The sequence below is a fragment of the Enoplosus armatus genome, chromosome 15, assembly GCF_043641665.1.
Source record: "Enoplosus armatus isolate fEnoArm2 chromosome 15, fEnoArm2.hap1, whole genome shotgun sequence".
Taxonomy (NCBI): domain Eukaryota; kingdom Metazoa; phylum Chordata; class Actinopteri; order Centrarchiformes; family Enoplosidae; genus Enoplosus; species Enoplosus armatus.
In genome coordinates, this window is record NC_092194.1 from 21,190,461 (window position 1) to 21,213,280 (window position 22,820).

General features: G+C 43.7%; 1 protein-coding gene across 1 annotated transcript in view; it reads right to left on the reverse strand.

The window, feature by feature from the left end:
• Positions 1 to 22,820, reverse strand: part of kcnh5b (potassium voltage-gated channel, subfamily H (eag-related), member 5b) — a 95,710-nt gene that overhangs the window by 51,953 nt on the left and 20,937 nt on the right. The window contains exons 6-8 of the mRNA XM_070919847.1: positions 21,330 to 21,722; positions 11,193 to 11,350; positions 9,642 to 9,913 (exon numbers count right to left, since the gene is read on the reverse strand). Of these exons, the coding sequence (XP_070775948.1) occupies positions 9,642 to 9,913; positions 11,193 to 11,350; positions 21,330 to 21,722 (823 nt within the window). The remainder of the gene's footprint in view (positions 1 to 9,641; positions 9,914 to 11,192; positions 11,351 to 21,329; positions 21,723 to 22,820) is intronic.

The window sequence follows — 22,820 nt, forward strand, 5'->3', positions numbered from 1 at the left end:
TAATCCCTGGACAAGTTGGGAACATGTGGGTGCACTAAGTAAACTAATAACACTCTGCTCAGACGCTGAGGCTGCTGCTGAGTTGTCCATCAATAAGGCCGGCAGCCGTATTTAAACCCAGAGGACTGTGGTTGTAGCTCCCAGGAGTAAATGTGAGAAACTGTATGAATGTAAAGCAGGGTGCTGCTGAGAAACGGAAAATGTGCCGGGAAAACTTTTGAGATAAAGTTTTGCAAAAAGAGACTTTGTTCAAGCAGACCAGATGTCCTGAAACAAAACTCAGAGCTGAAAAAGAATACAGAACGACTCAACTTTGGCAGGCATGTTTGTCCAAATGCATCCACCAGTGTGATTTCCTCATGCAGCTACTCCAACAAATAAACAATCTCTGGGAGTCAAACCTTAAAGACGCAGGCTCCTCTAAACTTCTAAACTCGTGTGTGCATCAAATCACGCTGACGTTTGGGAAATACCTACATCCTGACAATATCAGAGCTTTGATGCAACGACGAGTCAGACTCAGGACCGTGTGACGGGACTATTTATGAGGTTATGTGGTCTAGCTGTCGTCACCAAGCAGGTTTTTCCTTTAGCCCACCACTGAACTTTCTACTAAATGTTACTAAAATCTGACTGGTAGTTCATCCTGCAAACGAACAAACCAGGTGGGGAAGTAATGGATCTGATTTCGGGGGCAGACCGTCTTCAGAACTGGGCTACTTGATGTCCACAGACTAATCCTGACCCCGATGAGTCAGAGGAAAAAGAGAGAGAGAGAGAGAGAGAGAGGCTGAGCTGATATAATGAGGGAATGCCTAGTAAAACAGGGAGGGGGGAATAGTGAGAGAGCACCAGAGAAAGGAGATAATGAGAGAGCGAAGGACAGAATGGGAGAAGCAGGAAAAAGGGAGAAAAAGAGAAAGACGGCTCTTTATGGATTAGTGGACTAATCGCCTGGCTGTTGCTGCTGTCAGAGGGAGACCACACACTGTACAGCCCCCACAGGATCAGCCAAGACAATGTGGAGCTCCCTCACTCCCTCTCTCTCTCTCCCCTCCACTCCTTTACCATCCAGTTGTTTCTGAGTGTATGTGTTTCTCTCTCTCTCTCTCTCTCTCGCACTTTCCAAACTAATCAGAGCATCTCAGCTGAGCAGCCAGGGGGGAGGACGACACCCCGAGCTGCTTCCTTCTCTCTGCGTTTCCCCATCCTTTCCCTTCCTTCCTCCCTTCCCTCCTCATCCTCCTCCTCCTCTTCTTCTTTTCCCATCTCCTTTTTCATCGTTTCTATTATCATTCCTTTTTATTCTCGCCCACTTCTCCTTCCCTCCAGCTCCATCAGCTCATCCCCTTCCTCCCCCATCTCCCGGCATCATTTTCATCAACCCGACCTTCTCCCCTCCAAGCCATCTCCTTTCCCCTCCCCTCTCCTTCCTTCCCTCCCCCTCAAGCCTCTGTGCAGAGCTGGATAAGTGGGCTGGGGTGGATGGGTGGGGGTGGCGGGTCATGAGGACTTCCAATCCACTCAGTGAAACCCAAACTCGTCTTGGGATTGTGTGGAAGCAGCTCCAGGCTCCAGGAGAGCCCTCGCTGGAGCACTTTTAGCATCAGGCGGGGTTTTAAGTCGGATAAATACTTGGCCAAGGGCGAGAGCGTCACAGAGGAGATCTTTCCTTCCCTGCTCCTTTCCTTCTTTCCTTTCATCTTTCGTCCACCCCCTTTTTCCTCTCCTGCTGAGTCTGGTTAGTCTCTTCCGTTTAGGATACACGGCCATCAAGCCAGGTTCCCCGGGCCAAATCGGCCGCATCCTTCCGCCCGGCTGCGCGCATCACTGGCGTCGCCAAACCCTTTTGAGCCCAGGTAATTCCCATAATTCCCTGCGAGCTGGAGTCTGTCAAGTGAGCCTCGTTCTCTCGATACTCCCATCCCCCTTCACGCACTGCCTCGCCTCCCTTTCCTCTTTTGCTCCGCACAAAAATACCCATCCTGCCAAGTCATTTCATCTGGTGTTGAGTTTCAAAACTGTGTTTTTCTCACAAGAAGTGAAATAAAGACTTTCCATCAGGGTGAGATGATCACTTCCACTGCAGTTTAATTGTTTTCTGTTAGCTACAATCTCTGAAATGATCGTCTTCATTAGTGGAGAAACCTAACCCTAGCTTTGAGGAGATTTAGCAAAAAGGTTATTTCCATCAAGAAATAACAGAAAGACTCGACGCTGGACTAAATGACTTGTTGACATGGATGACTCCTCAGCCTCCTTAACCTGCCTCCTCTCTGTGATCCAGGAGTCCCATGAAATTACTTTCACATCTTTCTCTTCTGTGTCAGGAGAAACACTAACGGCAGGGGTTGATGATTCGTTGACTTGTTTTCTCTCTCAGCCAGTAAGATTGTGTGGTGAACTACGAGTACTCTGGAAATATTTCAGGATTCATAGATTGAGCCAGAGATGTGCTTTCTGTGACCTTCTCAGTTTGTTGATGTCAAGAACAAGAATGCACTAAATGTCAGATGATAGGAATCACACAGACGAGTTTCAGTTTAACAGAGAGGTCTTAAACAAGGCTTTCGCAACCTTTCTCAGATTGTAATTACTGTCTGCGTTCTGAAACGTGTCGTCGGTGTTGAATGAACATTTTGTTTTTTAAATTCAAGATAAGAAGGAAGATGACATGCTCCTCCAGGGCTCAAAACGTTCCTCCACCTCAGGAAGCTCATTCAAACCGAGTAGAGGACAAACACATGGCTGTCGAGACAAAATGAAATCAGTTTTCCATAGCTTAATACGGTTTTATGCTATAAACGAAATGCTCCTCTGAGTATTTAATAAAGACTGAATATGAATAAACCAAACCTGAATTTATAAACCTGGTTTTCAGGCTGCACTGGACGATGTGGTTCATGTTCTCATGCTGTTGGGAAACCTGAGGGCTCACATTCAGCATACTGTGTTTTCTGCACAGGATGCAGCTTTCTGAGGCCTGGGCATTGATCGTATCTAGTCATTGTCTTATTGCCACTGCATATACAAATATACATGCTAAAACACCGTAGAAACATTATAGGAAACAAGACCGACTCCTTTCTTTTCTATTTTTTCTATTCTCAGTCCCAGTAAGAAATGTTGACTAAAGGCACCCAGAGGTGCTGCGGCTAAAACCCTCCACTCAACGTTTAGCAGTTCAAGCAGCGTTAATGCAGACCAGATACAGTCATCTACCACGACTACCTGCTGTATTGTTGCATGCTACAGTACAACACAGTACAGTTGTGTGCTTCAGTCGCGCTGCACGAGGAGGAGCATAAGGGCTGAACAAGTGCTTCTATGAGCCTTTGGCACTTTTACAGCATCGCAGAAATATTAAAAAGAACAGTGTCCCTTCACATCAAGTCACTCCTGCTGCTCTATGAGTGTTTTACAGACTCTTTACATCCCATATTTACTCCAAAATACAAAGTAAAAGACCCGATCCTTTAACTGCGGTTACTTTACTAAAATGAGGATCTGCTTTCATATTAGAGTCGGTACACAGACGCTTAGTGTCCTTTCTTCTGATCTTTTGTGAAGTAATATTATTATAAGTAATATAAAAGATTTATGTTCCACAATTATCAATGTTGTCTGTGTAACGTTATGTATGTTTTTTTATTATAAACTATCGAGAGAACACCTGAGAGCTGAGGAAGAGGAAGCTGTTATTCATACATGTGTTTATTATTGTATCCTCAGCACAGATGGAGGCGGTTTCTTTTTCCGTATGAGGGAAACTGAACCGTAAATATTACTGACAACCTGTAAAAGGTGTTATAATCCCATGAGGGGTGAGATCATGCGTGTAGAAGGTGGGATGGGCCACGAGATGGCACGACACGTACAAAAATACCCCTGATAATGATATTATGTAATTACATGTAATGAAATGATGTGGAAACGATTACGGGCTATTATGCTAATCCTTCTTTAATGGTGCTGATCAAAGTTTCATGGTCATATACATTTACTACTGCAGGTCTATGTGCAGCACTGTGTGTATAACGAGTGCGTATTTATGATGGTGCACATGTGCATTTATGAGTTCTTTAAGTTGTGAACTGTGTGTGAGTCGATCGCGGTCACATGCCCTCTAACACGGAGGTGCTCATTGGTTCAGAAAAGCCGTGCAGGTCTTTGCTGACGGCTGTAGATACAGTTAAGTGGCCCATTAATCCTGAACTGTCTTGTGACAAACGGAGTGTGGGACATGTGGGAGGACAGCTGGGAGGGACGGACAGAGGGACAGAGGAGGAGGAGGAGTCGTACAGACCGCCCTCTGTCACACTAATAGGAGGAAGAGTCATTCGGATGCCCGTGTACACACAGTCCTCTGGCTCAGTTTGGGTCGATTATATGGGATGACGGCAGACAGACAGACTGGCGGACAGACGAACAAACAGACTGAAGGACAGAAGGACAGATTGTCGGATGGCAGAATCTCTGGTTGGAAAAGGGCTCGGGAGCTTTTTAACGAGTGAAAACACACTTAAAGGCAGCGATCGGCTCGTCAACTCTGACTGCTTTGATAAGTAAAAGAATCAAGTCACGAAAACACAAACTCTGCTTCACTAATGTATCAACAAACAGCCTTCACCAAAGTAAAATGACATGAGGTGTGTAAGTGATGAACGTAACAAATCTGCTGCCTCTGAGTCAGTCGAGTGTCAGAAAACAAAGACAGTTACGTCCTTGAAATGAGCGGTGTCTGTCTGGGTGGCTGAAGACAGGACAACAGCTCTACAATGGAGACTGAGCTGAGGTAAGACCCGCGTGCAGTAAGTTTTACAGCCGTGTAGCCGGTATAGCTCCAAGATGGGGTATTAATCAATTTCCTCAGACGTACGACAACTAATCTTCCATAGTACCGGTGCCGTGACATCATGTTTTTGTAGTCTTCTGTGTGGTTCGCCATGTCGGAAATTTGCAAGTCAAAGTAGGAGGGTCAGATATTCAAGTCCCAAATGATTAAAGAAAGCACAAAAAAACTTTAAGCAAAAAAAAAAAAAATCACTCAATACTTTTACCTCTTCAGGCTTTTAAAAAAAAAAAGGACAATCTTCAAATTAAACTGTCAGAAAAATCACGGCTCACAACTAACATCCACACTGAAGCCATCACATCTAGATCTTGCCTCATTTTAAGGGTTCATAAGCCAAAAACGTTAGGAACCAACGTGCTATGACCTGGAAATGAAAAGAACGCAGTGGACGGACACAAGGCAGCAACCTGCGTCTTGTATCTTGTTAGTTTTAAGAGACGTCCTCACATCAAAAGCATCAACTGATGAACTCGTCCAGCTACGCCTCAAACTGCCAAACCCTCCGAACTTGGCTTGTCAATGCTTAACCACAATCGACCACAGGGCCAATCAGGGCTCACCAGGACGGAGCTGTCTGCCATTTTCCCTCGAGACAAGACATCTGTGTCGCGCTCGGCCTCCTGTCGCCAACAGAGAGCGTTTGTGGAGTGAGATTAACTTTGAATTATTGGAGGAGAAGAGTTTAAACGTGCAGAACTTTATCGCTCTCTTCTGCAAGTCTATTTCTGTCTTTTCACTGACATGCAACAAGCTGCTTTGATTAATTGCAGTAAAGTGATGTATTGTCTGTATTGCCGATCAATCAATCAATCAATCAATCAATCACCGTGATCTGTCTGACAGATCCTGACACCATTCTACTAGACGACAGTCTGACCAATAGCCTCGAGCCTTATTCACCGAGGGTTAAGGTTTCATTTTGCCGTTTCCTTTGATATAAACAGCTACAAAAAGCTCTGATTTCCATCCAACAACACAGAGGACGCTGCATTATGGGACAGCTTGTATTGTTTCTCAGACTCTGTTCTCCTAAATATCATACTGTTACATCCATATCATGTTCCCATCATAAGGAAATATTGAAATAATTGTTTGGTATCACTTTCTAATAAAACGTTTATGCTTTTTTTAATGTTTAAGACAAAGCTAGTGTCAAGCTGGAGGCAGATAAACTAATATACTGATAAATATTTTCCACAACCTGTCACCCCAAAAGTTGCTCTTATTAATGGCTTAAAACTGATTTGGAAAGCACCAGCACTTGATTTATTAACCATTAACACAGCCGTAATATTTCCAACGTATAAACCCTCTTAAATTGTGCCTGATTAGAAAGTGGGACCAGACGTTTATTTCTTCCTCTCGGCAGCAGCTCTATAATGTAAAACTGATCATTCATATTGTAATGCATCGTAACACTGATAGAAAATCTGGACACCAGAATGAATGGACCCCCCCCCCTCTCTCTGTCTGTCTACTATCAGCTCTCAGGAAGCTGCCCACGCAGCCCGTGTGATGGTCTGCCACACCAAGAAGACTATCAGTCACAGCCAGACACAAGTGACACATCATTGTTTACTACTGAGCTGAGGCCGCTCACTGTCCAGTTGCCAGGAACAAACAATATGGAGAAGGGCCCAGGGAGGCTCTGGCTCGCCCCCGATACTAAACTCCAGGGCAGAAACAGATCTGACCCACACAAAAACACTGTTGTTCCAAAATGCCTGCTCTCCTGCAAGTGAGGAGAACGGCTTCATGACGCTTTTAAAATGGCTAAATCATAACACTTTCCACGGGATCCTCTGGAGTTCTGGCAAAGTGAAAATTGGCTTGAAGGTTTATGCAACACGAGGAACACTTGTATTTCCTGCCAAACGCTCTAAGGAAAGATAAGAAAACACTTGAACTGCTGTTAGAGGACTCACAAGTTGTTTGGATTATACGTCTTCTTCATGTAGATAACTGTGCAAATGCAGACAACGTGAGGGATTTCCAGCAGCTCCAGTTGAGTCTGACAGCAGGAAATGTTTTAGGGATCTAAAATATCAACCATCAAAGACAGAAGCTGTTTGCGCCCTGCACCCACATGAGGGCTGCACTGATTCTGCTGCAGTCTTGGCAGTGCTGGGAAGTTGTTCAGCTTAAACTGCCACCTTCAAAGTACTTGAGGGCATTTTGAGTTGAGTTACCAGCAAAGAGAGAAAGACTTTATTTGAGAGACATAATTGTGTGTAATTGTGTTATTCAAAGTTAAACATTTATGAATATATCAAATGACCAAGAAATATATACCCATTATAATGATCTAACTCCTCTGCCTACTCTTCACTGGGGGTGAAACATTTCAGATTTTTTAAAATAAAGCAGCAAAGACTGAACAGTTCCTTCATTGACATGACTGAGGGGGCACGTGAACACTGGACATGAGCTGTGAGGTGCTGAGTTGTTCAATATGAATGTAATCCCCGGGGACTGGGCTGCTGCCCCCCACCTCGTGGTGCACGCAGGTTGTACCGCTCTTCATGTCCAGAGGCCTCAGGAGCAGCAAATAGACCAGAATGCAAAGCAGCCAGCAGACAGTTTAAATGTTGACAAAGGTGTTTTTGGGAAAACACTAAACTGGAGTAGAAATGAAGATCCTCCAACAACAGAAACAGAAACACTATCCCTGTTCCCGCAGTGCAACAGCTTTCCAGGACTCGTTTCCAGGTTTATTGAACAGAAAACAACAAATGTAAAGTGGTTCCGTATCAGCTGGCTCACATGTGTACAGCTTGTTTGCGTGATGAGATAAAGCGAGCGCTCCTCTCGACTGTTCAAGCATTCAAAATGTGTTGAATGACGTACAGCAGCTACGGCTCAAAGGCAGGAAGCTTCTAGGAAAAGAAACGATCTGTCGCCGGGTCAGACGAGACGGGTAGAAGATCCCAGGCTACGCACAGTCTACGGAGACTGTCCACTGTGGACAACACGACTGTCCATCTTCTCTTATTTACTAAAAGGGCATTGCTGGCTGCATATATCCGTTTAACTTTAACAGCAATAGGCAAACACAACTGCTCTGTTTGTTATTCCTCCATCAGACCCTCCGGGGGACGCCTTGGTAGAAAAAAAACAAAGTGCTCAATGTAAGAATCTGACTCTCAGTTTTGCAGACTGTGCATAGTTTAATAATTGATGCCCTGAAAGTAACTTTTCCTCCAGGATGTAGGCATTGTTACACGAGCTCCATCAGGCCAGCAGACACAGCAACAGCACCAGAAAGAAAGGCTTTTGTAATAAATTTGCACTTTTGGAAAAACAAATCTCCCAAAACAGACTGGCAGGGTTTAATCCTTAACGACTGTTAAATTACAGCCACAGGATATAAAACACTGCACACACTGTTAACACTATGAACTGGAAGCTGCTTAACATCCCGATATCTTTAACCATCATAACTCCAGAAGAGTTCGAAGTAGATCTACAGAAGCTCCGTCTTTGCGATGACATCAAACCACCAGCTAAAAGGAGTAAAAGCCATTTTAGGCACCAGAAAACCTTTTTCATGCCTCTGCACACTGCTGCAAACACAACTGGACCATGTGGAACAGACTACTATGGTTTTGTTCTCTTTAGTAATGTTTCACCTCACCTGCAAAGTGGTGCTGTTGTTGTTGTTCAAGATGTGTGTTCCTCTATGAGGAGTCTACTGTGAGCCTGCAACAACAAGCTGGATGTATTTGCAAAGTAAGAAAGACAAGAACACTGACACCTCTGCAAAATCCTGGAGTCAGTTTAATGTTTTTAAAAATCTTTCTTTTCCTCAATACTGTGTCTATACATGACAAATAAACTATTAGGGTTAGGCAACTTAAACGTGATTTTTTTTTGTTGTAAAACAAGTTAAATCCATATCTTTCACACCTATAAGCTGTATAACGCAGGATGTATTTCCCCACTCACTGTTAACTCTGATATCTCATCGCCCCCCTCATTTGTTCAGATGAGTCGTCAGATTAACCACAGGGAGCACAGTTTGCCATTAATCATGTGTGTCACATGCTCTCTTCTGTTATTCTGTTCAGTTTTCTGCTGATTTCATCATCAGCATGGTGTCGCCTGCTGTGCTGATCTGTGTGCTGCCTGAACACTGTAAAAATAAATCAACTAAAATCCTTCTGTTCACATCCTCCAAATCCAATAATTAAAAAAAGCTTCTTTAGGGCTCTTAAAGACTTGAGATTATAGAGGTCTTTAAGCTTTCGGTCAGCAGGATAAGACTAAAGAGTGGGCAATAACGGTTCCACAACACAAGAGGATTAAACATTAGCACCTGTTGAGCAACTTTCATTTAGACATCCAGAGTTCATCCTCTGGGGAGCATGAAGGTGCACAATATGCAGAGTGTACAAGAGGACATTATGGCCTGATATTAGCACAAGATGAAAGAGGACGAAGTCACCAGGATTATTAGGAATCATCCACCTGGGATCATGAATATACAAGCATATTTTATGGCAATTTCAACAGTACACCTCTCTGGACCAAACAGGTGGACTAGCCACTCCACATCGCCATCCTTAGGCTGCACCACAACCTAGCACAAACCAGCAAGTACTGAAACTTTCCCCCAGCACATCACATTGCTTCAAGCATCAATATATCATAAAGACTCCACCCCAGGCATCCCTCAGAGCAGCTCCCACCGTGGACTTTCTATCTGCACAGAACACATTGCAAAGCAGGAGAATAACATCTACTGAATGAAAATGGCCGTCTGTTGCAGTTCATGTCTCATACTTACAGCCCACCATCATCATGGCCACAGAGAAGATCTTCTCTCCGTCCGTGGTGGGGGCGATGTTGCCGAAGCCGATGGTCGTCAGGCTGGTCATGGTGAAATACAGGGAGGTGATGTACAGAGAGTCCTTTCCGGGGCCGCCCTCCCATTGGCCTGAACCGCTGGCGTTGTAGCGGTAAGGCGACCCGATGCTGATAGCCAGCTGGTAGAGCCAGCTGTCCATCTTGATGGTGTTGGTGGCCTCGTCGATGACCTCGTAGTCTCCGATGCTGTACCTGTTGAGGACAGAATCTGTATATCAGTACGTTTAGCAGCCGTTTAGCAGCAGAGCTCGCGGTTCAATTCAAGGAGCCGTTGTTGCCTCCAGACTGCCGAACAGTTTGCCTCTCATTATTAGATCCTCCCTATTTATTTTACTTATATACAATCTGTCTGATATCATGACGACATGATTGCTCATATTGTCTATATTTGTCAATGGGTTTCTGTGCTAAACGCCTGTACAATATTACATATTTAGTATTTTTAACACCTCTGTAAATGTACTTTGATCAAGAACAAGTTGCCTGTCTCAACACTATCTCTGTGAAATTATGTTTATATACTACTAATATGCAACAGTAAATACAGCTTGGTGGTAATACGATGTTTTATCAACATGATGAGAAAACATGTTTTTGCAAAATGTTGAAATATATGTATACATATATATGTATATGTATATATATATATATAATGAGCTTTTAGGCAGTTCAAAAATGCCAATCCTTGTCACTAGAGGACAAAACTCTAACCCCTAAAAAACACTTAAAATGCCTTAATCCTTCCATTATTTATGCACACACTCTATAACATAAACTCAGAATCCTTTAAATCTCCAAATGTAATGCCCCATGTGCTTTTAAGAGTATGTGATGGACCACTTCAGGAAACCTTAAATATGGTTATTAAAACCATTAATCATTCATGTGAGAGCAGACTGAGGAGCAGAAACAACATTTAGGGCTTCACTTTGGTCCGTCAAGGCTCATATTCAGTTATTACGGTTATTTACTTTGTGCGCTTTTCACTTTCATCTTAACATGAAAAGTTAAAGCAGCTTTGGAGGTTTAACATTAAGGCGTTCTGTTTGGATACTTATGTGTAGAAAAACTGCAAATATGACCTGAGACTCCATCTCAATGAATCAATGGAGATGTAATGTATCCGAGTAATGCTGCTGTTGTGTTTAATGTTGGTGAGTATTTGCATTATTTGCTGTGTTTTTGGGTAGCAGACATTGTTTGCTATAGGGCATAAATATATTAGCATATCATTGTATGTCAGCACAGTTGTATGTAGGAAAGTGAACAAAGCAGAGCAGCAGCAGAGGCTTTGTCATGTACAGATGGGGAGGGCAGGAGCAATGTTTAGCATACATAACCAATTAGGAACAGTTAGTAAAACGGGTAAATTCCCAGCTGCCAGCAGGAGCCTTTGAATGGCACTAAACTGAGAGGAAACGAGTCCCCTCAGTGATTGTACCCACATAACCCCTGAAAAAAAAGGGTTTACCATATGCAGGCAAGCCAGTGAGCCACCAGTCCGAACACACACACCAGCAGGACCAAAACAGCAGCGCCGTACTCCAGGTAGTGGTCCAGTTTCCTGGCCACCCGGCCCAGACGCAGCAGGCGGACCACCTTCAGGGAGCTGAACAGACTGCTGATGCCCTGGGGGGGGGGGGGAGAAGGGAGGTTCATTAGAGGTAAAAGTCTGGTTTGTGTAGCGTAAAAAGTGAACGCAATCACTGGGCCACAATTGACCGCTAAGCCCCACCTCCCTTAGATACTGTTGCTATGCTAGATCTGCACATATACAGTTTACAGTGACAATGATGGAGATTTACAATCAAAATTCTTAGTGACTTTTGATACGATGGATTTCAGACAAACAAGCAGTTTCCCATTTTTAGCCGTCAACCGTTGCTTTTTCTGGCTGTGACGACTGTTGCTAGGAGATTTTATCAGCCGTAACTAGCTAGCTAGTTAACGTCCCTGTATAAGAATCCCACAGCAAATACTGAGTACATATTTATTTTCTGGCTACATACGTGACATCATGCTAAAAGACTGAGGCTAAACCTACAGATCTGAGACCAGAACATTCTCCCCATATAGAAAAGAAGCAGCATCAGTCTTGTACTGCAGGTAGTTCGTTAGCTCTAGTACTACAGTACAGTATTATACAGAGAAAGTACTTGTAACAGTTATGATGCCGTCCTGCTGATAGGGGCGTCAGATCAGATCTATGTGTTGCTCTATTATAAACATGTTGGGAGAAATCCAAAGCCTGACAGGTCTAGTTACGGTTGCTAAGCTATGATTGGACATTCATCGTTCAGGGGAGGGGTTTAGCAAGCTGCCAATTCAATACTCATGTAGGAGAAAATGTTAACAGCAAAGAACAACCTCAAAACAGTAAAACTTCCATTTTACATCATTTATGACAAATTACATTTTCAGCTCAAATGTTGCCCAAAAACACTTTGCTTCACTCATATCACCTTGTTGCATTTGTAATATTACACTTCCAGGTAATAATAGACACATATCTCTGTAAACAGAGAGGTTTCACTGCCGTAGGCCGCAGCAGCAATTACAACTTTAAATGATTAAGAAGACATCGTAGAGAGACATCGTAAAGGGTTATGTTACGCAGGGAGGAAAGTTAAGAAGGTGTGTGCTCAGCTGGTTTTCAGCACATCCACAAATGAATAGTTCCATTTAACAAAGTGTTTTATATTCATCTCTAAAACAAACACACTACCAATACTTGAAATACACAAATGAGTCTCTCTGCAAAAACACAGTACGAGAGACGCACCAGAAGCTTCTTTTTGCTTTCCTCCCTGTCAGTGATTACATCATCACACCAAGGCTTTTTAGTGTACTTATTTATCTGATAGATTCCTCATTATTGGTGAACAGAACTAGAACTGGCACTACTGCATTCAAAAGCCACACTTCAAGATCCATCAAAATGATTTCTAAATGACATTTTGTCCATGTTCTGCAGCTCGAAGCTCAAGGGGGGAACCAGAAACACATAATCCATCATTTTCTTCCAATCAGGAAGTGAACCTATTTAAGCCAAAAAGATCATGAATCGACATGCAGCTTACAGTCTGACAGTTTCAGAGCCTGGAGCCACTAGATAATGTTCGTCTCCAGGATCGAGTACCGGCCGAACACTGAAGGCCAATATCTGTAAATTGGAAACAAACACTGGGGGTGTGATGAATCTGATCCTAACACACATATGATACGAATCTCCAGTGTCTCCAGCCATTCTTCAACAGCTCAAAAGTTTCTCTTCAGACAGTTCTGACACACATGTTCTGACTCTCGTAGACCCATCGCTGGCTGAGACCGGGGTCTACATGTCCTGTACTACTACTGATGCTGATACTGAGCCTCAGTCATGGCAGCCACAGTACGGGAAGAGTCCAGTGAGCAGACAGGCCTGCGGCATCAACAACACGCCTTATTTTTCCCCTTCTTTTACACGTCAGTGCGTACAAATGGGACGAAGCAAATAAACAGCACCAGTAGTCTCACAACACATCTGTGCCGAGGCTTCTGAAGGAGGAAGGTCTGTCCTCCAAACGGCCTGGCTCTTTAAACCCCGTTCTCTCCCCTAAACACAGTCCGCTGAGAAAGACGCTCAAAATAAACCAACGGGATTCTTTTCAACCACAGGAGCAACAGCCAGGACCCCGAGGCGTCGGCACGCTCTGCACGATCCCTTTTAACACAATTAACCAGAGCCGAGCGTTTGGAGCAGCAGGAGCCGACCCTGACAACCTGGAGCTAAATATTTACCAACATCCAAAAAAATAATAATATTCACATTTTGGAGCCTAGAGAGAAAGATAGTAGAAGGGTTATGTAATGATATAGGCTGTGATGTTATGTAATAAAGAGCTCGTCACCCTCGGCTCAGCCGTCACCTCCAACCTGACGTTCACTTTCAGCCTCCATCTCTGCATCTTCGGCTGTGAACCGGCTCCATTCAGTGCTTGATCCTCTCTTCGCCTCATTTCGACCCCAGTAACTGACCTCTCTTCTCCCTTCAGCTCCACACTGAGACACGATTCCACCCACAGTACTCCGCTTTCATGAGGGTTACTTCACTAACTTTAGTTAAGAGTTTCCTGACTCTGCTTTGCACTGTTCACCATCTTCATTCTTGCACACTTGATCCAGCCAAGAAGTCTAGAAAGCCCCGGGTTCCTCTAGTTTCTGTAACTCACTGGATTTTCTAATGGAGGTTTTACTTCATCAGTCTTTCCTATTAGCTCAAACATGTTCCCGGGGTTTTCTGTCCATTTCCTAAGATACATTCTACTGTACTGCACAGTTAAACTCGAATATCTCACAGATAAAACTATTATTTTGGAAGCATTCAAAAACTGCAGTTCCCATAAAGCTTTGACAGCACGCCACTGGAATATGTTGTTGTTTAATGCTCGTTAAATAACGGTTTTATTTTGGCTAAAGATTAAGAATACTCCTCAGTGGACTACGCTGCAGTAGACGTTTCTGTGAACATTATGAAGCAACTGCAAACTTTTTACAGCCGTCTACCAAACCTACAATGGGTGCGTTTGTTACTCTAGAGATACATTTTTCATAGAGTGTCACTTAAAATAAAAAGTGAGATGAAAGAGGATGTCTGGAACCAGCCATCAGCGCACCATGAAGTGCATTCTGCACACAACACAAACTCTGGTTTCCTGCGTTTGAGAATTCCTCTGCAGAAGCACACAGAAGAGCTTTTCTCAGCCACCACATCAGTGAGCAGCAGCGGTCTGCAGTGGGCTTCTGATTCACCGCGTAAAACAACATTTACTCCACACAGTCACGATATCGCCAGCAATCTGAAAAATCCCTGAATCTAATGAGAACGTCAACAAATTGAGGAGAAAATGAGGTAGATTTGCTGACTGGAGTGTTTCCAGTGAGGTTGTTGGGTCAAATGATTTAGGAATCATTGAGGGAAACTAATCAAGACCAATTTTGTTGGGAACTGACTGTCCCTTTGTGCATTTTAAAGAAGCCAATTACTGTATACTTTACCATTCAAACCCCGTGCCCCAGTCCCAGTTTGAGACCCAGTTCTCTTCACAACAGCAGTCCTGGTACATGTAAAAACACTGAAGATGTGTCAAACTTAAGGAAAATATCAGAGTTTCTACAGATTTTCTGCATCTGTGCTCATTAAGAAAACTTCCTGTCATTTCTTTAAGACCTACTTCCTGTTGCCTCGACTGTTTTCTCTGATCTTGACCTTTGACTTTAAACTGCACTGGACTAAGAAGGTCTTGGCTGCACCTTCGCCTCAACTCAGACTCCTGCTGCAGGTTCTTATATCCTCCTCTCTCTGATGCCACAAACCCAGCCAGCCCGCCCCAGCCCTCCCTGCCTCTCTCCAGCCACAGCTTCAAAGCACCTCCCCCCCCCCCCCCCCGGGGACTTGGACGGTTCCCAGCTCATATGTAAATGCCTCTAAATTAAGTAGCCACAGGACAGAGCAACACAGATGAAAAGAGCATGAGTCAAGAGCGCGCAATGCATGTAAAATCAGGGCTCATAAGCACCTGTTTATCCGAAACAGAGCCCGGCGAAGTGAGACGGGGTATAGACGGAGATTACGTGTCCACCGGGAAGCTCTTTTCACAGCGCTGGCTCTTTCTCTCATTATTGTCAAAGCAGAGGACGCACTGTTGCATGTTCCTGACGGCACCGGGAGCTTAACGTGTTTTCAGCGCTCAGTCCAGTGAGCATTAAACATTTAAAATGAATCAGCTTTTAGCAAAAGAGCGCAAGTGAGTTTTTAATTGTCACTCTAAACCAACAGAACCGTCCCCGAGCACCAGCAGCTCGAAAGTAAAAGGTGCTTTTAGTACAGTTTTTAATTAGAACGCTTGAAACACAAAGAGACACGTCAAACTGAATATGTTTTCGATATTTTAGTACTTTTGTCTTAAGAGAATGTTTTTCTCCCTTTGACACATGAGAGACATCAAATATAAACGATCTGTGGAGATTAGTAGAAATTCATATTCACATTCATACACGTCTTCTTTTGATCCATCTCGTCGTCTCCCCTTACACAGACCCTTTTCACAGCAGACATTATGACACCTGTCGTAGCAGGAAAAGCACAGGTGTAACTTCATAACATTAACAATGGCTCTGTTCCATTCAAGTGTCCCAGGGAGCCACGACAGTGAGCCAACATGCAGGGCCCTACTACTTGCACACCTAAAATGGAATTCGGCCTTGATCATTGTTATTGATTACACCTGCGCGTTTCCTGCTATGACACGTCAAAATGTCTGTTGCGAAATGCTGCATTCAATGTCAGCAAAATAGAAAGACAAACTAGCAGCACTACTACAGCCCTGATAAGCACTTTTGTAATGGGATTAGCTTAGCAACCATTCAGACATTGACTTGTTTACACTTCTGAAGATTGTTTTGCCAAGTGTGAGATCTCATAGCCGCAGGTAACAAGACGTTCAGCGTAAAACATATGGGTGATGTATTTTGTAAAGTCTGCTGAAAGTCTGTGCCAACACAAACTCAGTTTATCACCTGAAGGATCATTATCCAACACACACACACACACAGAGTGCAACCGCTTAGAGTCACAAACACCAGCAATTAGACTGATCCACGGGACAGAACAGCAAAGCATTCAGAGAAACACCCAACAACAACGTCTGCTTTGCTTTCCTCTGGCGTCGTTCTCTCCGTGACAAGCCGAAAACGAAACCGACATAAAGGCATCATTTTACCAAGCCAGCGCTCTCATCCATCTCTCTGTCCTCCTTCCATCCACCAATCTTCCCTTAACGTTTACACTGAAGTCATTTAGCAGACAACACTCAGCTCCTCCTTCCTGTTAACATCCCACCCCTCGACCTCAGAGCGCACAGCCTCCTCTCGGCTCTGTCAGCTCGGCCGGTCGCGGCGGAAAGGTCAGCCTGGATTAGACCTTTCTGAGCCGGCGCGGCGCTGTGAGCTTCCATCCACCTGCCGGGCTCCTTCGTGACAGCAGGTGGCTGCAGGACCCGTGGGGGGTTCCTCCCTGCCCGACTCCCCCCACCGCCTCAACACACACATACACACAAACACACAATCTGACTCCTCACAACACCTCTGCTGCAACCTGCGGGAGCATCAGCACAACTCCTCATGAGAATGTTACATCACTTCTTGCTGTTTTACAGCCGAAGCTCGATTACTGGTTCTGTTGATGTTCCTGCTGACCTGTATGTGCCTGCGTGGAGGTGTTGCTGTTCCTGAGATATGAAAAAAATGTCAACAGGAGGAAACAAGAGAGAAAAATTCTCACAACTTAAAGCAAAATTCTGTTTTTGTATAACTTGTAGGTTTTGATCTTGTCTTCTGTATCGGTTACGACTTCACTCATCATCTTAGTTGCTGAGATCTGGAGTCTAACAGGCCAAACAGCACCAGCAGTCAGACCAACAGACAGGTTGTAAACAAACCCCACGGCCAAACATTAAAGCCCAGCATGCATCCTCCTCCTCCATGTGCTGAGCTGGAACGTGTAATATCCACCAACTGATGGTTTAAATCCCTTTTTAAAGATGTTAAGAGAAACTGTGTAAAAGGTTGTTTTTACTCACGCTGTCTTGTCTTGTGATGGTTGTCCTCAAGCATACTTTATATACTGAATATGTTTGGATTCATAACTGCAAACTGTGTACCATCGTCGTGCATAGAACAGCTGTAAGGTAACTATAAGGCAGCGTTCAATAGGACAACAGATGTTTACTCCAGTTTAGTAATAAAGTTTTAGCATTCATCTATATTTTCTCTTCCAAATAAGCCGTTTAGTCGTAAATAAATGGTTCGACCGTGGATTAGTTGGACTCTCCCGTCTGATTGATCACAATGTGCTGAAACAATTAGTTGGTTAAATTAGAAATGCATTGCGTCGTCAATTCTATTTCATTATCACGATTAATAAAGCGATTGATACATTGTTTTAGCCACAGATCAATCAAATATCATCATTTGCTTTTCCCAAATTTTCAAAAGAGGATTTGCTATTTTTTTCAACGTGAACATCTTTAGGTTCACAAGCAATGTGAAGACTAATATAGACGATGAATCAGTTAATCAAAGAAATAATCAACAGATCAACTGATGACTAAAATTACTGTAAATGTGACTAGTTGTCACCACATAGCTAGTCTCGCATAGCGCTGTGCTAGCGCTGGAGAAAGGTCTGGCTGAAACCATTATCATTCTGGGACAGGGGGAAAAATGCTCTGGCTTGTTTGTATTTCTTTAAACTGATCAGGATGCAGCGACGGCGCCTTTGCAAGACGGTAACACACACGTAGTGGAATGGGAGGAGAATGCAGACTGAAACAGTCGGCCAACAGCCTACACCCGGCGAGTCAGACGACAACATACTCGGCTCTAAGCAATCACTGATGATAAAGATGACCCAAAACAACCAACATAAGGTGCAGGCTGTAAAAAGACATGTCCTCTGAAGTGGTCGGCTTGCTTTCAACTGAGGTTACATTAAGAAGTTTGTCCTCACATAGTCAGAAAGACGAGGAAAGTTCTCCGACGGAGAGAGGTTATAGTTAGGACTTGGTAATGACTTGTACGGTCCTCACAAGTCGTGATGACCTGCATGTCACCAGGTCGGTACAGCTTGGCAGAGTCTTGAAAGCTGCATTAAAATATAACTAAAAATACTTCCCGGCTGCTTCCGCCATCAGAGACGGCAACAGGGGAATTCAGTCTGCAATGAGCCTATAATAATCTCTGCTATTTTCTTTCACGCTGCACCTCAAGCCGCCCACATACTGTCCTCAGTCAGCATCCGTCTATTCTTCCAGCCTGATAATACGGGAAAGCAGCAACACAAACGTCAATTAAGCAAAGAGGGGAAGAAAGGCTCTGCCTGTGTCCTCTGTAGTAGCTGAAAATTTACGTGCCATTGATTTCCTCTCAGCCTGTCCCCCCCCCCGCTCGTCTGCTGTTTAAAAGACAGAAAACTCCACCCAGCGGGATCTCATCGAGTCCATCAGGGACCGGCAGCGAGAGGCCGGAGGACGAGAGACACGTGAACCAAGACGCAGCGCCGCTCCAGACGCCTACCGGAGGATCCACAATACAATACAGCATTCAGCCTGACGGAGGACGCCGTCGGCCAGCAGCAGGAGAGCAGATACAAGCACACAAAAACGTGCTGGGGAGGAGGTCTAACACCGAATGTTAAACTGAGACTTATGGGCTCAATAATGGCCTTGAATTCAATATAAATATTTAAGCCGCTCATGTCCGGCCTCAGCCACATAAAAAGTGTATCATCTTGGCCCACTTTGTTTATTCACTCAATGATGTTTTCTGTTACTTAAAAGAAGTAATGTATCCCAGGAGGTCCATTACGCCTTAAAGTCCTTCACAGCCTGTTAGACCATGTTTATACCTGGGCCGTGGGGAACGTTAGCTTCTGACCGGCTGGATGTTGTTAAAAAGTCACTTGTCTGTGTCAGTTGTGAGTTTTAGGGTGTTGTTTTGGTCTAAGAATAAAATGCTGAGGGAGGTGTGGACTGATTTTTTGGCATGTAAAATTAATAGATGTCGACAATTCAGCTGCTGGCAGCTTCAAATACTGGTATTATCATTATTATTATTATTATTACTGGCATTCAAAAACGTTCAAAAATGTGATTAAGCCCCCACTTGGCAGACACACATACAAACACAATAACCGGATGCCTGTGCACAAACACAAACCCACAGCGTGTGCACGCAAACACACTTTTTACAAACAAAAACTACACACCCACTCATGAAAAGATTAAACGTTCAAACATAAGAAACTGAGAAATGCACGAGGACGACATTAGTAGATATAATTTGTTCTTTTTTCATTTTATCTCCTTTCCTTTCTCATTAATTCAGCAGGAAATCAAGTGGAAAATCACCTTTAACGGACTTCGGGCCACATTGATATAACTACTCGATATCTGACGGGTGTAAATGGCCGTGAAAAATACTCAGAGCCGGCCTGATCCCTCACAGAACGTCCCCCAGAATAAAACAACAGCTTCAGGATCTAAAAACTCTCATTGCCAAAGGAAGATCCTTTCAGCAATAGCTTTTTAGACGCCTAAGTTGCTGAAATCAATGTGCTCTGTGAAAGCTTGTGAGTAAAAGCAGCGGCATTCGATTTCTCTACCAACATCAAAATCTGATGGATCTCCTCTTCTGCGTATTTCTGAAGCCAAACAGCTGATGAGCAGTTATTCCCTCTCCAACACCAGAAAACCAACCACCTCAATATCAGCCCCCCCCCCCATTATACTCGGTCCTAATTCAATTCTACATGCTATCAGATTTAAATACATCCACGTGACCTTAGAATCATGGCGGTATTGACTTTTAAAGGATTTCAATAATGAATTTCAAGCTATTATAGCAAGGCCTGCTGAGAGACTACTGGAAAGTTAGGAATGAACGGCACACTATCAATTATTAATCAATAACCTTTATGAGGTTATTAACTAAAAATGTGGTGTCACAAACAGCCACACCAGCAGCTTTGTGAGGCTGTATTAGACACAGTACAGCCTTCAGCTACATGTGTGTTAGCATGCTAACATTTGCTGATCAGCACTAAACACCAAGTACAGCTGAGGCTGATGGGAGTGTCATTAGTTTTGCAGGTATTTAGTCATAAACCAACGTATTGGACGAATTAACTTAATCATTGTCTAAATCATCTGACCGTTCATCCAACAGTTATGAGGACATTTTACTCAGAATCAAAAATATTTGTCCTGCTGGTGTCCTAGATGAAATGGGTATGATGATATCCGTTTGTCACGTCAATAGCATCCCTGCGACTCCCGGCGTCTCTAGTCCCTGAGCCAAAACACTACTCAGTTGTCTCCAGAAACCTTTCGCTGTTCCACATCTCTGCTTAAAAAACCCACTTCTCCATGTCTTCCACCAGAGACGCTCTCTTGTCTCTGAGGACGGCGGACAGTTTGATAAATCATATCCAGAATCTGTCCTTTCAACCAACCACTTACAGTAATCTAGGCTTCCAGGTATAACATGAAGCTTGATCTATATCTTGCCTTAGATTCATTCAGAAGCCGGATTTTATAGATCATTTTAATTTAGTTGATCATTTAAATGATTTCCAGATGCGTTGCCGTGTTTTCTCGGGTGATGGTGTTCGTCCAGTCAGGTCCAGAAAGGGGTCCTGTGATGCCTCTGTGAAGGTCAAATCATGTAATTGGCTCCATCACGTTTAGATTTATAGCCATGGACAACCATCCCTAACCCCAGAAAACACTGAGTAAAGGAACATTTGGGATGCTGACAGTATGGGACATGAAATAGATTCTACAGGCCTGAGATCTGTATGTTTCCCTCATGGCAGATTTTGTCACAGAAGGAAAATCCCAGTTGTACATGTTACATTTTTGAGTAAGATGTTATCATAACTGATAGCTGAGTTATGAAGATAAGCTCCAGGTTGAAAGTAGTCATTGCCCCTTGAACATTTTCACCTCCATGCACAGCTGCCTTCCAACCAATCACGGCCGAGAAAGCCGTCCAAAAAGCCCAGCCGTACCTCATCCACGTTCTCGAAGGCGTTGATGATGTCGTAGGGCAGGCAGGACAGCAGGTCGATGACAAACCAGGTCTTCAGGTAGTTCATGCGGATGAGCTTGGGGTCGGAGATGACCTCTCCGCCGGGCCCCACAAAGGTGGTATGGAAGTTGAGGACGATGTCCACCAGGAAGATGACGTCCACCACGCTGTCCAGCACCAGCCACACAATGTTGTTCTGCTTGGTCTTGAAGGAGACGTTGTAGGGCACCATGATGGCCGTGTAGAAGGTGAGGATGAGGATGACCCAGTCCCAGGTGGTCTTGAAGGTGCAGTAGTGAAGGATAATGTGAGGAGGCGTCTTGGGGGCCTCCTGCTTGTACTGCGGGAGAATGTCGGAGTTTAGCTGCAAAACCTGCAGATGTAACAGAGCAAGAAACGTTTACTCAGCAACTCTCTTGATTGGGTTTCCTTTCAGCAAGTACACTTCTCTCCCAAGAGTTGATTAAAAGCACCACTTAATTAATACACATTAATAACCACTATTACCTGTAAAACATGCAAATCATACATTACACACATTCAAAGATGTTCAGAAAGAAATGAAACATCTCTAACTAGTTCACACATCTTCTAGACTCAACAAATTAAAACTTTATCTACGTGATCTAATTTCATTCGGCCCAGTTTTCATACTTTAAACTGAGCACAAAGACAATGAACCTGATTCCATGATTATTTCACATGTACTTTACTGTTGTATACTAAGAAAACTTTGGTCTATTCTGTCAATTATCACTCTAATAGTCTAATATTTGTAACTGAAGCCTGAGGAAGACAGTTCACCTTGTAAATGCACTCTGTTTGGAAACAGTGAAGAAGGGAGAGAGATTTATCTAAATTAGTAAAATAGAGATAGATTATAAGAGAGAGATTAAGGTGGAAAAAGTAAGCAAAAAACTCTACTACTTTGTTTTAATTGCCCCCTGCTGCTAGGTGAGTGTGTAGAGAGAGAGGGGAAAATAGTGCAAGAAAAGTATATTAAAAATTGTGATGTTTTTCCTGCAGTTTTCTCCTGTAATCATCTCTCTTGTTGCTCCGTAAAGCTCCCTGTGACAAAACTGCATAATGAATAAATTTGGCTTGAAATGAGACAGAGACAGAGGAGGGCTGAAAAGAAAATCAGATGAGAGGAAGAGAAACGTTGACCAAAAAGAAAAGAAAAAAGCAGCCATTATATTTTTGCAGCGTGGTGACGACCCCCCCCCCCCCCCCCCCGGCTGAGCTCGGCCTCCTCTGCAGAACTCAGACTACATTAAATCCAGAGATCACACATCAACCGTCGACTCCTTTTACACTAAACTGCATATTATTCTGTTTGTATCCAGCTGCTTCAGAGATGAACAGTAATATATTGTACAGCCCAAAATATATACGACATGAAGACACTTCCTAATAAATCATACTCATTTATACTTAAACCAGCGCTGGATGTACTACTACTACTACTAAC